The sequence below is a fragment of the Peromyscus californicus genome, unplaced genomic scaffold (genome assembly GCF_007827085.1).
Source record: "Peromyscus californicus insignis strain IS unplaced genomic scaffold, ASM782708v3 Scaffold_7__1_contigs__length_154581171, whole genome shotgun sequence".
Taxonomy (NCBI): domain Eukaryota; kingdom Metazoa; phylum Chordata; class Mammalia; order Rodentia; family Cricetidae; genus Peromyscus; species Peromyscus californicus.
The window spans coordinates 141,979,394-141,995,662 of NW_026294595.1; the positions used below are offsets into that span (position 1 = coordinate 141,979,394).

General features: G+C 50.6%; 1 protein-coding gene across 2 annotated transcripts in view; it reads right to left on the minus strand.

The window, feature by feature from the left end:
* Nucleotides 1–364: 364 nt before the first annotated feature.
* The window catches only part of Kcnb1 (potassium voltage-gated channel subfamily B member 1), a 91,808-nt gene continuing 75,903 nt past the window's right edge, over nt 365–16,269 (minus strand). For both annotated transcript variants that reach the window (XM_052725439.1, XM_052725441.1), the window contains exon 3: nt 365–10,690. In XM_052725439.1, the coding sequence (XP_052581399.1) occupies nt 8,684–10,690 (2,007 nt within the window). In that variant the 3' untranslated portion in view covers nt 365–8,683. The remainder of the gene's footprint in view (nt 10,691–16,269) is intronic.

Consider the following 16,269-nt stretch of genomic DNA (forward strand, 5'->3'; position numbering starts at 1 on the left):
AGATGTGAGATCCCCAGGAAATGGAGTTACAGACAGTTGTGAGCTGCCATGTGGATGCTGGGAATTGAACCTGGGTCCTCTGGGATAGCAGCTGGTTCTCTTAACCACTTAGTCATCTCTCCAGTCCAAATTCAGCCTTTTTTTTTTTGGTTTTTCGAGACAGGGTTTCTCTGTGTAGCTTTGCGCCTTTCCTGGGACTCACTTGGTAGTCCAGGCTGGCCTCGAACTCACAGAGATCCGCCTGGCTCTGCCTCCCGAGTGCTGGGATTAAAGGCGTGCGCCACCACCGCCCGGCTAAATTCAGCCTTTCTTACAGACACCCAAGCCTCCTCCCTCTCCCAGAAATAAGTCAAACACCACCAGGTTTGTTTTTTCCGGATCTTTTATTGAACGCTGCAGACTTCATTAAGGGACCATTTGCTTGGAAATTCTTAAACATGTGAACGTTTTTTACAAGACAGGACAGCAGCCGGAGGTCACACAAGGGTCACAAGTCCATCTCATCACATGCAGAAGACAACACTGGGGTTTGGTTGGTTTCCTTGTGTGTATACTTATGTGCATGTATGAGCACATGTACATCAATGTGCACTGTCACATGTACAGGAAGGACTAGAGCCTTCCACTGATGAAGGTTGAACAGGACCATAAACACAACCCGGAGAAAAGTGGCTGAGGACCCTGGTGGATTATGGCTGATATGACTGGCGTGGCCCCCTTGAAGTGTGGGCCAATCAGAATGGCTTTGCTGGCAGGAGAACCCACACCTTCTGCTGTGGGGTCCTGGGAGGGCCAGAGGGTTTGAGCTGATGGGATTGGCGTGCTTGTCATTGTAAGGGGGCCTTTGGGGCTCAGTTAAAAGGAGAGACCATTGATTCTTACAACTCAGGAAATGAGATCCAGTTACAGACACTGGCTCCCATGCTCCTCCTGCCCTAGTCAAGTCCCAGACCCCCTCTACTTTGGACGCTTGGCTTGAACTACTGGATAGCTACTGTGGCCTCCGTGTGACCTCCCTGTGAACTGAAGTAGACCAAGCAGGAAGACAGCAGGTGCTGGCCAGTCTCAGGGCAGGAGACTCTGAGTAGGCCATGGCCCCTATCAGTTTGAGGCTACCAACATCAAATGTGACTCCAAACATGATCATAGAAGACATGGTATTAGTGGGGGCAGTTCAGAGAGAAAGGGACTCCCACTCTTCCCTTCCCAGTGAGCAAACCCCCCAGCCAGGTGAGACTCCAGCAATAAATACCCTCTTCACTACACACCCATGCACACATTCACTTTCCCCGAATCACAGGCTGGGGGATCGCTGTGTGCCAACAGCTCGCTGGCAGATGGCCGTGGGTTTCTGGTACAGGAAAAGGGGGCTCCCTGCCCTCTAGCTTAGACTAAGCCAAATGGGCCTAGAGAGAAAGAGGCCAGCTGCCCTGCAGTACCTGGAACCACACTTGGCTCTTGGATGCCCACTAGTCTCGGATGTCTCAAACCTTGGGGAAGCCCAGAAGCTGGGATCTGTGCAATTGAGCTAAACCCTTGGAACCTCTTATGTGCAACTTTGCTTGTCCAGACTCAGCTTCACCTAGGGAGGCAGGAAATGCCTGAGCTCTGTGTGTGGCTTGGAGCACATCTAAGTGGAACAGAATTGGGGACCCCCCACATTTCTCCCCACCTGCCCTGTAACTGCAGCTGAGTGTCTTGGACAACACTTCTGTGGGCTGAGATTTTGAAAAGTGGTTTCCGTTTAATTTAGTTTTAGAAGAAATGGTTCAGCCAACCCTGGCCCTACTGGTCTATGCTGCCTTTCAAAACCACTGAGACCACCTGGACTTGGCTCACTCAGAAGTTCACATGCCACCTTCTCCACATCCACCATGCCCAGTGAGGGAGGGTGGAGGTGGACAGCAGGAGGCAGGCCCTTTGGGGATGGATGTGGGGAGCAGGCTCTCTTCTTAGAAACAGCCCGAGCTCCGTTTCTCGTAAAGCAGAATTACAGCTACCTCGGCCTTTTTTATTTTTCTGGATTTATTTCTTGGGCAGAGACCTTTAAAAATCTTGACTAGGTTCACTATTTTATTTAACAGGAAGAAAGAGCCCTTTTGGAATGGCGCCTTTTGGGATTGCCTGGGCAGTGGGTGGCTGGCTTGTGGGGCTATCACTGCATCTCTTTGAGGGCACAGGGTCTAGGGAAGGGCTGAAGCACCATGCGGTGGCCAACCACAGGGGGGACTTGGTGAGTTGGCCCTTTGCTGGCCGGGGAAAGGGCAACATGCATCTCATCTCCAAGTGGTCCTTGTTAGGCCACTGGGAATGGGTTGGGTGAATGACTGGCAGGGTCAGAAAGGTCCCCGAGGAGCAGGCTTGTGAAGTTGAGTGCCAGCTGAAGCCTCTTGCTTTGGTGCCTCCTGGGACGGCCCCATCCTATAACCTGAGGTCCTACTAGCTGTGCTCCAAGTCCTTGTCTATGTGGCCTGAACCTGGGCCCAGAATGTTCAAGACACTCATGCAGATACCCACATGTGCACACAAGGCCATGGACAGAACACACACACACACACACACACACACACACACACACACACACACACACACACACACACACAGAATTGCTTTGAGTTTCCAGTCCAATTTTGTAGTAGTGCCAGGGCCCTTTGTGCGTTATCCAGCCTCCCTGTGAATACCTGTAATACAGCAGGTAATCTGGAGCTCCTTACCCACCATGCACTGCATTCCATGAGCAGATCACCTAACTGATGAGAAAGGGCTTACTTGCTTTGAGCATAATTGACCAACTCACATTAGGTGGCTACATCCTTGGGCCAACTCCCTGCCCCATGCTCTCTTTTAGATTTCTTCAGGACCTTGGCTGAGAGGGAAAGAGGTAGGGCTAGACATGGAGAAGAGGGCTCACTTGACTAACAGTCCCTTCCAAATTCAGTTCAAATTGCCATTTGGAAATTTTGAGAGGAATTCTAAGGCAAGGAGAGAAGGTCAGAGCATACCCCCTCTTTCTTGGGAAGACAGCCAGTGTTTACTTATCTGGGTAGGAAACCTGGGAAATATCAGGACAGAACTTTTAAATTTTGTTCTTATGCAAAAGTTACACACACACACACACACACACACACACAATCTTGCCTGTTTTATTTGGCTCTGGAACAAACCAGATTACCAGGAATTTTAGGGCTGGGGAAACCGGTAAGAATTACATTCCAAAACAATACATCCAGGGGCTGGGGATGTAGCTCAGGGGTCGAGCACTTGTCCGACACAGCCAAGGCCCTGGTTAGATTTCCCAACACCACAAAACAGAACAAAACCAAAGGGAAGAAAAGAAAATCCAACCACCAGGATAATGAATTTGTGTTTGGGTTAGCATCCTCTTGGGGTTCTTTTGGTGGGGGACATCATCACTGTTGGGGATGGAGATGGTCCTGGCTCCACTCAAATATCTGATGCTGATGGAGCTCAGAGCCCAGAGCTGAGGCAGGCAGGTGACCCGTTGGGCACGGGAGGCAATCTGATTGGCTTTCTTTGCTGTTCCATGTAAGTGACTGATGGAGAACCTTTCACTCCATGTGGTATCTGTCCATCACCTGCCCCTAGACTCAAAATTGCCTCACAGATGAATGTTCAGGACTGACCAAGGACTAGAGGCTTGGAAAAGTGGAAGCTGGAAAAATACTGCTGGCCTTGCCCCCAATTTCACTCTTGGCGCAGCTGAGAAGGACTGGCAGGAAGATTGCAGCTTTGGACTGTCGCTCCTCAACTTTTGGCTAAAAGGCTGTCTGGCCACTGGTTTTTGGTGAGACTGTGAGAAAGGGATCGGAGATGCAGTACATTCCTCTGAAGTTTGCCAGAGCCTGCACATGCTCTGGTCCCTGGATCCAGTTGGTGGCCCTGGGAAGCAGGATGCTGGACATGGGGACAGTCTGGCCAAGAGGAACTCAGGAGTGTTCCTGAGCTTAGTGATCAGAGACAAGTCTGCTTGCAGGAGGGTCTTGGTTCCAGTATTTTTAGGAACCAGAAACTCGGTTCTTTAAGATCCTGGGAGGGTAAGGCCTAAGCTCTGGGCAGCCCAGGTCCCAACTACACCTCTGCTTCACCTGGCTTGCTCCTGCACACCTGGATTCTTAAGAGTGATAGCCAGACCTGATCGCAGATGTGATGAGGAAAGACACAGATTCCCCACCCCCCTCACGGCACCGCCCCCGAGGGGCCAGGAACACAGTCTTCCAGGATGTCAAACCCCTGTCTTTCCTCACCTCCTAACAACCAGAATCCAACAGAAGAAAAGAAAAAAAAAAAAAAAAAAAACAGCCCAAGGGACAGTGGGAAGGAATGATGAAGAGCAGAAAAGACCAGCTATGCGAATGAGCAACGATAAAACCCCCAAGATATTACTGTTACAAAAGAAATTAGACTAAGTTGTCCTATTATAAATATACTAAAAATACATATATATATATATTTATCTGAACAAAAAAATAGACTACTCTGAGATATGTGGATGTCCTAGTATATAGATGCTTCTAGAGCCAGAAGAAACAGCAACAGAAAATGCAGAGGTAACTCTTATTTCCAGGTGTGGCCAGGGCTGGTTTGGACGGCCCTGGCCTGGCGACATGAAAGCATTTGAGTGTTGTCCTATAAACAATAATAGGTTAGGAAATGCCTGGGGCTGGAGTGTTCTGTTGTCCTGTTGGAGACCTGGGAGCCCATTCTTTCTTCTGCCAACTTCTCAGCTACACACACGCAAAGTACATCTCTGAAGGAGCATGTTCTAGAAGCTTTTCTGTGTGTCCTCTTTTGATTCAGTGTGGCCTGTAGTTACTTTACTTGAGACAAGTTGGCAGAGAAATGAGGAAAGGAGAGATATTTATATATCTATAAATATATAGAGAGACCTGGCTTTAGGGACCCTTGTCTGTGATGAATTTTAAATATCCCCTTGTTCATGGACTAGACATTCCAGCCATGACCAGAGTCAGACAAATACATAATAATTACAAATATTGACAATACATTACAGTTGTATAGAAGAGGATGCTGTTGTGTCTTCTTGTTGTTGTTTTTCTTCTCCTTAGAAACACGGATCTTCTCAGGAGAAGGGGCCAAGACGAGGAGCTATGGAACACGGAGGAGGTGGACAAGAAGGCGAGACTCCGTTGGAAAAAGCTTGTACTCCTGGCAACCATTGGGGGTGAGCAGAGGGGATTAAGGATGGCTTCCTCATCATTTGGGTATTTCCTCTCTCCTTGATGACCAATGTTCTCTCTTCTTTTTCTCTTTCTCCTCTAAATGTGCTTAAGATGGAATCCCAGAGAGAAGTCTGCAGCCTCAGACCTGCTGTCTTGGGGACATCCAATGATAAAAAGGTGAGAAGACTGATTCACCTCTCCCATGGGTCAGGTTTTCCCAGTGTGAAGGGCACACACAGCTGCCCTATGCCTGGCTTTCCTGATGATGGGATGGGTACTGGAACTCAAGTTCTGCTGGGTTCTTGACAGTCCTGTTGATTTCATAACTGGACCGTAACCTTGGTGTTGTTGATGGTACCTCACTCCCTTTTGCTGTGGTTGGTTCAGGACAGGCGGAAATGGACCACCAAGTTCAGGTAGCCTCTGCCTCCACACCCTGGCTTCCCTCTTCACTACCGAGACCTTTCTGGCAGACACCGCTTCATCTTGGTGACTCTTCTCCACCTTTCCCAGAGCATGTAAACCCAGGTACCCAGGATGGGTATGTGTGGAATGAAACTCAGCGTCCCTTGTCAGCAGGGGGAGGGCTGGTAGGAAAATTTACAGCATTCTAACTTGAGTCACACACGGAGGAAAAGCTATATTCCCACAGTACACACACATATAAGTGGGGGGAAAACAAAAAACAACAGCAACAGCAAAAACAACAAACCAGCAAAACCCAAAATAAAGCAGAAAACTGTTACGCATAGTTTACATTGAGTTTTGATGGTTGTTTCTGTAGGAATTCTGTCAGACTCTGTTTCTTCAGTTAGGAAGGGGGTTCTGAATTTGTCCTCCATTTACTCTATAAAGTGCTACTTTAAGGTCACACAAAACACAGGAGGAAGGGACAGCCAGGTCCTACATGACACAAGGCAGAGGGGCCTTTGGTTACAAGGAGAGTCGCACCAAGTAGTTCTTAGAAAAGAAAGAAATCAGTTCTACTCTGTACACTGGCCTTCGGCTTAACCGACAAATGAAATGCCTTGATTTGAAGAAGGGGACAGTAACTTCCTTCTGGCTATATATGGCTATGTTAAGACATGTTTACTTCCTGATATGTAAAATAGACTATATCATCAGTAGGAGTTTTTACAGATAGCTCTAAAAATATCTGAATCGGAAATCACAACTATTTACTTTTTATCAAAAAGCGTTGGTTTGTTTTCCCTGAAGTTTCACATTTGTGCTGCTGGGTAACATCTATGGTGATGAAGAAACAAAGAGACATGAAAGATGGTCAGCAGAACGGTCCCACGGTCACACCAACAGGCCCCCAGCACCAGGCTGAGCTCATCGGGGGCCCTGGAGTCCCCGCCTGCTTCCTGCCTCCAGGGCGCTGCTGTTCAGGGTGACCTTCACTGTCTCAGCCCCTCTGCATCTGTTTTGAGAAAGCTCTGAGGCCGATCAGACAGTGGACTTCTCGGTTTTCTTCACTCACAGCAAACACCAAGGTGCACCCTCTGGACGGAGGGGACCCTGGTCCCCAGAAGTGCTGAGAGGTGTCGTGAACTGCAGAAAACACTTTGCTTAAGGTTGGTGTATAACCCTTTAGCATTCTACCTGTGATAGGTGGCCTGACCTCAGCCATGGAAACAGGAGGCAGAACATTGTGATGGAAGTGTGCTGATGGGTGGATCATGCCATTGAACTATTGGGCAGACCAGCCATAAATTATACTAGGACAGGTGATCAATATCATGTCATTGCTCCATCAGGAAGACACATGCCTGTCACTGTTCTGAGGACAGGGAGGAGGACGCTACAGCATTTGGGACATTATCCACTAACACTATAGTAAGAAAACCACATTGCCCCATTGTACTACAGACAGGCTGACCGATAACACCATCTCTACTGATACACAGCCATTAACTATAGCATTGTGCGGACTGATGTCACTGAGGAAGGCCAACAACACTGTGCCACTGGGTTACAAGCAGGCAGGACACCGCCAGGTCAACACGTTAGGACAGGAAGACCGACACCAGGAAGCACATCAGAACCTCTAGGGACACACATGGGTACTTATTGCTTTTGGCTGTGCCGTCTGCCTAGATGGCTGCAGGAAAGAGCATCGGGCTTTCAGGACAGTGACACAGGACACACAATGGCTGGTTGACAAGAAAGAACAGTACGATTCCCGACCCCCAGTTGCTGCGCCCTTCTGAGACATGTGTGTCTCTTGCACACGGGACTTTAAGAGAGCTCTGCCCCGAGGGCTAAGGACCCCTCCTGACCCATGAGGGATGAGGGGTGATCCTGAGGGGCTATGGAGGAGCCCCGGACTCTAATGTGGGGACAGTGAGACTCACTGTGGCCAGAAATGGGCACAAGAAATACCCCAAGTGCAGGGCCACCACGCGGCCCACGGGAAATAGTGCTTGATTTAGAGTGTGAGATCTTGACACTGTCCCTGGTAGAGCCTAGATTAGAAAAACATAAAGTGCTTTTTATTAACTTATTATTATTTTTTAGCTTGAATACCACAGGAAACAAAAAAAAAAAAAAAAAAGAACGTCTCTCATAGTAGATGTGTTCCCACGTTCCCCACCACAACAAAAAGTAGTCAGAAGCCTGCACAGGGCAGTTCAGTGAGGGTTTTTTTTTTTTTTTCCTTTTTTTCATGTAGAAAATGAAATTTATTATTTTTTTAATGCTGTTCTTCAGTCACACAGTCTCTTTGAATAATCTGTCTTGTTTGCATATTTGACGCTCACGTATCTTTTGAGTTCAGGCTAGTGCTGTTTGGAACGCTCATTCCTGTGACAGCCCTAAAAGCGGTGGTCTGGTTTATCCCCTTGGCTGGGTCCCAACCGTCCTGAACCCTTCCTTGATTGCCAGGAGGGCAGAAAGAATTGAGTCCAAATTGTCAGCTCACCCTTACAGCGTCCCAGAATAAAGCCCTGGGCACCACAGAATACTGAATCAGCCAAGCTGCTTGCTTCAAAAGGGTTATGCGCCGGGACCATGGCTGATGGAGTGGAGAATTCCTCAGGATCAAAGTGTCCCCTGTCCCCTGCCACAGAGGGCAGTGTTCTTGGAGGTGGCTAGGCAACACCCAGTACTACTTTGTCAACCCATTCTTTCACGGGCAGCCCCTTGTTCCAACGCCCTCCTCCAGCTGAAGCCACGAGAGATAGAGATGGCGCACTCAGAGGCCGGGAGAGCCTCAAGAAGAGTGGGTGGCCTAGGCTAGGTCTTAGTGGCTGTGAGCTCCGCTTACGTCATCTCAGGAAGGTGCTGTCAGGAGGTATGGTCCCTGTGGCTTGGCTGGTTACGTGTCCATAGGCCTGTCACGGCTCTCAGGGTCTCTCCTGTTGTTGGGGCTCTGCAGGGGTCTTGTGTCTCCGAGGTCACACAGAACTCAGCAGCAGCAAGCCGAGCATCCCCCTCCCCGCCTTGATTTCTCCTGCAAATTCCCCTCCGCGGTGGGCAGCTCAGATGCTCTGATCCCGAGTGCTCCCGTGCGCTCCTCCCCCGGGCAGCAGGTGCACATCGGGGGAGGTGTGGTTCTCCAGTCTGCACTTCTCTTGAGCTCCGGGGCCTTTCCCAGTCAACCCTTCTGAGGAGTAGACACAGTTCGGCCTTAAGAACTTGGGGGAGGTGGGCAAGGGGGAGCTTTCAAAATGGTTCTTCTCTGTTCTAGCTCCAATGCTGAACTTGGGGCTGGTGCTCCCATGGAGACTCTTGGGAGGACTGGAGTCCACGCTGTAGAGCGGCTGACCCTCATCATCTGTGTCCGTGTCTATGTACTGGTGGACGCCCGCCTCAAAGTTGAAAGCCATTGCTGTCTGTTTCTCAGGGGAGCGAGGGGGTGTCCTGGCACTTGCTGTAGTATAGATAGAGGACTCTGGGCTCAGCACAGGCTTGTCTAAAAGTGAGGCGCACTCCAGTCCTGCGACCGCAGCCGCTGCACCTCCTCTGTTCCTAAGAGGATCGTGGTACATCCCCAGAGAGGGCAGCAGCGGGCTGGGATCACCCTCCATGAAGTTGACCTTGAGTGCCCGGAGCTTCATGGGGTTGTTGGTCTTCATGGAACTCCTGGGGCTCTCAACGAAGAAACCAGGGTGACTGGCTTCAGGAGTGGTGTGGGCCTCAACGAGTCTCCCACCACTGGCACCCAGAGCCCCCCGCCAGCCTACCTCTGGAGCTGTGCTGCCCCCAGCCTTGCTGGAGAGGGATGCCAGAGGACTGTGGGAGAATCGGGTGGCTTCAGGGAAGTCCGTGGCACAGCTGATGAAGCTGTCAATGCTGGACATGCTTCGCATGTCGATGACGCCTTCTGTGCGCGTGGGCAGAGGGGCCACGGGGCTGGGCATGCTTCCCATCTCCAGCTCTTCGGTCGGCTTGCTCTGCGGTGCCATCTCCTTGGTATTGAGGATGGGTTGGGACTGTGTCTTGGCCATCTTATTGTACATGTCTTCCAACTGCTGGACATTCAGATGCTGAGGACTGGAAGACGATCTGGCCTTCTCAGGGGACCCCTGCTCCTTGGTTTCAAAGGACTTGCTTGAGCTGGTCTCGGACAGTGCCCTCTTGGTCCATTTCCACTTGTTGGGAGACAGGTGGTTATCTTGCATTTTATCTTTCTTAGACATGTTCTCTCCATTTTTCTCCACCACGATGTCCATCATCTCGATGCTCCGGGCGAAGGCATCCTTCATGTTCATGGACACGATGCTGCCATTTCTCTTGGCTCTCTCCAAAGCCTCTCTCCGCTTGATGGCTTTCTCCTGCCGCTTCTGCTCCTTGTAGAACTCTGAGAAGTTGTTAACGATAATGGGAATGGGAAGAGCAATCACTAGGACCCCAGCGATGCAGCAGAGGCCCCCCACGATCTTCCCCAGGAGAGTCTTAGGGTAGATGTCTCCATACCCAACGGTTGTCATGGTGATGGTGGCCCACCAGAAAGAGGCAGGGATGCTTTTGAACTTGGTGTCATCCTCATCCTTCTCAGCAAAGAAGACCAAGCTGGAGAAGATCATGATGCCCATGGCGAGAAAGAGGATGAGCAAGCCCAGCTCGTTGTAGCTTCTGCGCAGTGTGAAACCCAGGGACTGCAGGCCGGTGGAATGGCGAGCCAGCTTCAGGATGCGAAGGATGCGCATGATTCGGAAGATCTGGACCACGCGGCGTACATTCTGGAACTGCAGCACACTCTTGTTGGATTCCGTAAGGAAGATGGTGACGTAGTAGGGCAGGATGGCCAGTAAGTCAATGGCATTGAGAGGGCCCTTAAAAAACTTCCATTTCTTGGGCGAGGACAGGAAGCGCAGTAAGTACTCCATGGTGAACCATGCAATGCATACCGCTTCCACATGTGCCAGCTGCGGGTTGTCCGTGCTCTGGCCAAACTCATCCAGGCTCTGCAGCTCAGGCAGTGTGTTGAGTGATAGGGCAATGGTAGAAAGGACGATGAACATGATGGAGATGATGGCCAGGATCTGCAGGGAGAAGAGAGGGCTCAGTCAGCACCCAGCAACTCCCTGTGAGGAGGGGAGCGGGCTCAGTCAGCACCCAGCAACTCCCTGTGAGGAGAGGAGTAGGCTCAGTCAGCACCCAGCAACTCCCTGTGAGGAGAGGAGTGGGCTCAGTCAGCACCCAGAAAGCATGACCTTCACACATGGTCATCACAGCATTTGAGTGCATTTTCACATCTCGACAGTTGGAAAAGATAATTTCTGCAAACCCATTTATGACACAGATGTGAAAACCGAGGCTAGAAAATGAGAACAATTTCAAGCTTGTCAGCAAGCAAACTCTCTCTACAAATCCCAGAGAGTAAAAGTGTTGGCTGGTGCATCGTGTTGCAGCCATACAACTCTGCAGTAGTAGCAGGCTGGAGAGAAAGAGAATGGATGCATTGGCTGTCTCTCAATAAAGTGTTATCTACAAAATTGTCAGGGGGCCAAGAGTGACTGTGGACATAATTCTGGGGTGCAGTGCTGGTGCCCAGGGCTGAACGCTGAGCCAAGCACTTTTTATGGCTTATCTCATTTATTTTTGCAGACAGGGACTCACCTTGTTACCCAGGCTGGGGCCTTTCCCTTCCAACGTTCCTGTCTCTACCTCCCAAGTCCTGGGGTGACTGGTAATACCAACAAGCACAGCCCATATCTCGCTGCTATGTCAATCCTATTAAGTGTTATTCACTCCACTGAAGACAGATGTGGAGACACACTCTTGTAAGCTCAGCACTTGTGAGGCTGAGGCAGGAGGGTCAGGAATACAAGGCCAGCCTGGGCTTTATGAGACACCACCTCCCAGCCCCATATACCAAAGGAAGTGTCATTAATTAGCTCTGCTGAACAGTGAAACTCAGCACATGAGGAGCTGGAGAGATGGCTCAGTGGTTAAGAGCACTGACTGCTCTTCTAGAGGACCTGGGTTCAATCCCCAGTGCTCATAACTGTCTGAAACTCCTTTTTCAGGCAAACCTCTTTTGGGCTCTGTGAGTACTGCACACACATGCGGCGCATAGACATACATGCAGACAACACACCCAAACATATAAAATAAGTGAATAAAATTACAAAACACAGGATATGGCAGAGCCAGGATTTGGACCCAGATTCCTCTGATTCCTCAGCATGAGGTCTTAAGTGTGTTGAAAGTCACATGGAGGGGTGAGAGGGCAGCTCAGTGGTTTGGCATACTTGCTGTTTTTCCAGAGGACCCGAGTTTGCGTCCCAGAGTCCTAACCATCTGTAACTCTAGTTCCAGGGGATGTGATGTCCATGGCCTCTATAGCAATGCCCTCATGTGCATACACACACACACACACACACACACACACACACACACACACACACACACACACACACGATGATTATAGAAGAGGATTGGCCAAGAGAAGGGGCTCGATGGATATTTGTTGAGATTAATGAATCCATCTGCGAGTAGTTATAATGAACGGCTTTGGGAGCCTTTCTATAAAAATATAAGCCCAGAGACATTAGTTTCTGCTTAATACATTTCCCAGACTTCTCAGTGCAAAACTGAAACCCTTCGCCTGTCTGTCATAATGCCTGCACCTCCCCCTTCTGCCTGGGGCTGGGGTGGCTCACAGGCTTACATTCTTGCCTGTGGCTGACTGGACTTGAGGTGCACAGAAAATTCAAGCTCAGTCAGCTCATCCTAGAGAGTCTGCTCAGGGATCCAGGAAGCAAACGGCTTGTGGGGGGGTGGGAACTAAATGGTCACGTGGCAATTCCAAGCATCACAGGTGCCTCCCGAGTTGTAGACGAGAGGCCATAGAAGATCGGAGGAGGTCACGGTAGGGACTCAGTTATCAGAGTGTTGGCCGCATGAGGGAGGCTGTGGGTTCCAGCCCCCTCAATACACGAACCAGATGTGGTGGTGAACACCTGGAATCCCAGCACCCTGGAGGCTGGGGCAGGAAGGACAGGAGTTCACAGTCATCCTTGGCCACTTGGCCACATAGTGAATTTGAGGCCTGCCTGGGTTACATGAGACCCTCCTCTCTTTCTCTCTCTCTCTCTCTCTCTCTCTCTCTCTCTCTCTCTCTCTCTCTCTCTCTCTCTCTCTCTCTCTGTGTGTCTCTCTCTCTCTCTCTCACACACACACATCAATAAATAAAATAAAACCAACCTACCAACCAACCCCTCACTCTCCCGAAGCAACAGCAAATAGAAAACAGGCCTGTGTGGCCCCCTCCTCTTCTCTGACATCATCTCTCTTTCCCTAGATACGAGGGCCACTCCCTCTTCAGAGTCCTGCATTGTACTGCCGAACCTCGGGGATACTGACATCTCATTCCAGTCGGGTGTGAGTGTGTGTCTGTGTGTATGCATGTGTGAGTTTATGTATGTATGTATGTATATGTGTATGTGAGTGTATATATGTGTGTATGTGTGTGTACATGTGTGGGAATATGTGTATGTGTGCATGCACACACATGTGCAGATGTGCCCATTGCTGCCCATAATCTGTAAGTGCCTGGGAAGAGAGCTGACCCTCAGCTTTCTCTGCGCCCCTGCTCCAGCTCAGGGAGTGGCATCAAACACGACAAGTGCCTGTGACTGGCAGAGGATCAGCACACACTGGCCCAGTGAGGAGCGAGAGCTCACCTCCCACCCGCCTCCCCGCTTGCCACGCTGTGAACCTGAATGACAGGCCACAGACGGGGCGTCACCCTCTTCCCATGACTTGGCTTTTCTGCAGTTGTCAGCACTAAACATCAGGACTCCCAAACAAAGCCCGTTTCTGTCGGCCTGACACCAGGGTGTATTCCCGTTACCTACACTTCTCTGGGAAAAACCCACACTCACCATCTTTATTTCAGTCACATTCTACGAAGTGACACGCAAACCTGCCCGTTGTGCCCGCCTAGCGATAGATGCATTAGACAGCCAAGACAGGTATGTCAGCGCTGTCCAAGAGCAGCTGTGCCCAGCTCTGCTGCCCTTGGCCTCGAGCCCTGGCCCTTTCCCTGCCTCAGTGTCCTTGTTTGTACAATGAGGCTATGTCCTAGGGGTCTCGCCCTAGGGGACACTTTAGCAATTTCTCAGAAGTATTTGGTTGCTACAGCCCATGAGAGGGGTGCAGTTGACATCAGGCAGACAGAAGCCAAGGCCAGCATCCCATAATGTACCAGGTAGCCCCTAGAAAGAGATCATTATCCAGGCCCCAAAGTCAACAGTGCTGAGATCGTGAAACTCTGGGACAGGTCAGTTGTAGCCCTGGAGCAGGGTCCTGTGTCATCATTAGCCCCGGCTGGGCACACAATGATCTTGAGGTTGGGCAGTACAGGCATGGCCTTAGGCTGAATCCTGCTGGTATGGGCTCCCATCTCTGGAACGGATGTTGGGGTCTGTCCCTTTAAGAGCTGGGAGATTCTGTTTTCTCCGAGGCTGGCAGGGGAAACCTGCTCCCATTTCCAGCCCCAGAGAACTCTGGGCAGTCCCGCAAAGAGAATCGTCTGTGACAGGAGCAACTTATAGACCCATAGTTTGTTGCTCCAAGGCTGTATCTCTGTGCACCAGAGACAAGGCATCCGAGCCCTAGTCCCAGATCTCAGGGAAGAGAGAGGGGCATTCACTCCTGGGGGTGTGTGTGTCTTGCTGCTGTGGTGCGAGTAGGGAGCCCAAGGTACCACCTCCCTCTCTGTGTGCCTACACCGAACATCTGCACATGTGTGTCCAGGCAACCCAGGGGTTCCCCTAATCTCATTGACAAGGCTTGTTTCTTCCAGACCACCAAAGCCCTTAGAGTCGGGGCCACCCTTCCTGCCTGGGGAACTTCCAAATGTTAGTGAAGTCAGACTCAGTGCCTGTTTCCCTGTTTCCTACCTTGGTAAGATGGCCGTCACTGCAAGACTGAGGTGGAATCCACTGTAGGCCCTTAGGTCAGAGTGTCACACACTTAGATCAGTGTGTCACACACTCGCTCTTAACCGTTACTGCTTTTATTTCTCTATATTCATTTACAGCTCTATATTCATTTATAAGCTGGTTGGGGACTTGGGTTCGAGTCTCAGTGATTTTATTCTTTAGCTGTGTGGCCTTGGACAAGCTTCTTTCCCCCTCTGAGCCTCCAATTCTTTATCTGTTGAATGGGGTGGAAGTAACTGAGCACTTGCCCACGACAGTCACTAAATCCATCTGTCATTAGGTCATTATCCAGGTAATCTATTACCAACCCCTGCAAGCTTCATCCAGACATTAGATCCAGAAGGCCAAGTGTGTAGGTCCTGGCATGGAGGGCCAGTCACCACACAAGGTCCTCCTGGCCCTGGGTCAGGCCCGGACAAGCCCCTGATTTCCTGGGAGTGGGGCCTCACCAGGTCACAGCCAGACTCCAGGCTCCAGATTTGGAGGAAGGGGCTGGCCTGGGGGGACCTGTGCCCACATTCTCTCCCCATGAGGAGGTCCTGGGCCTTGGGATGCCCTGGGTGTGTAGAGCAGGAGAGGGATGTAAAGGGGGCTCAGGGCTGCTTGGATCAGCTTTTCTTCAACTGCTCCAGCCTGGCAGCTGTTCCCACTGTTGCTGCTGCCACCCTGCCCTTCCAATATGGCAGACGAGTGTCCAAATAGCGTAAGGCTCAACCCTTCTCTATGAAGAGACTCAGCAGGGAAAGGAGAAGCCGCATCCACAGTCACTCGGCCACCGTGGTCAGCAGAGACACAAGGGTCCCTGGCAAATTACTTAGGGCGTTTGGGGCTCACCAGTCACTTCTCCTACGTGCGTGTGTATATCTAATAACTGTTCCTAGGGACAATGTCCACAAATCCGTGATCGGACAAGCCAAAGACAACTACCCAGCTATCAGAATAGCCCTGAGCAAACTCCTTGACCACACCCTCAAAAGGCTCAGGAAACACTGAGAAAGAGGCACGAGACAGCAGAGAGGTGCTACAAAGCACCATTCTTTAGACTCAGTCCAGTAATTGTGACCATGACCACACATCACCTGCTGGTACCTGCCCTAGGCCCACACAGGACCAGCACTAACTAGTTGGAGAAGTGGAAGGGACTCGTGCGGCCCAACCTTTACCTCTCTCCGAACTCCTGGTCACCGATAGGCCCTGGGAGCGGGGGAACTGTCTTCAGTTGTGAGCCGACTGCTGAGCCCAGCCGGCTCCAAGGGACACCCTAAGCCCACGGTCACGCAGACAGCTTTGTTTAATCTCGGTGGTCCCCAAACTAAATCAATAGACATGAACGTGAGAGAGATGTGAGCGGGGGTGGGGGGGTGAGGTGGGGGGATGGGGCGTGTGTGTGTGTGTGTGTGTGTGTGTGTGTGTGTGTGTGTGTGTGAGAGAGAGAGAGAGGGAGGTGGGGGAGGACAGTGGTCAGTATTTAAAGGGAGCATACGTGGAGATATTAACAGGTAATAATTTAGAAAATTAAAAACAATCATTGAATTGTACATGAGAAGTGGATAAATTGTGATATGCAAAACACGCTTCGATAAAATAAGACAAAGTCATTTTCTGGCCGGGAGTGGTGGCACATGCCTTTTAATCCCAGCACTTGGGAGGCAGAGGCAGGCAGATCTCTG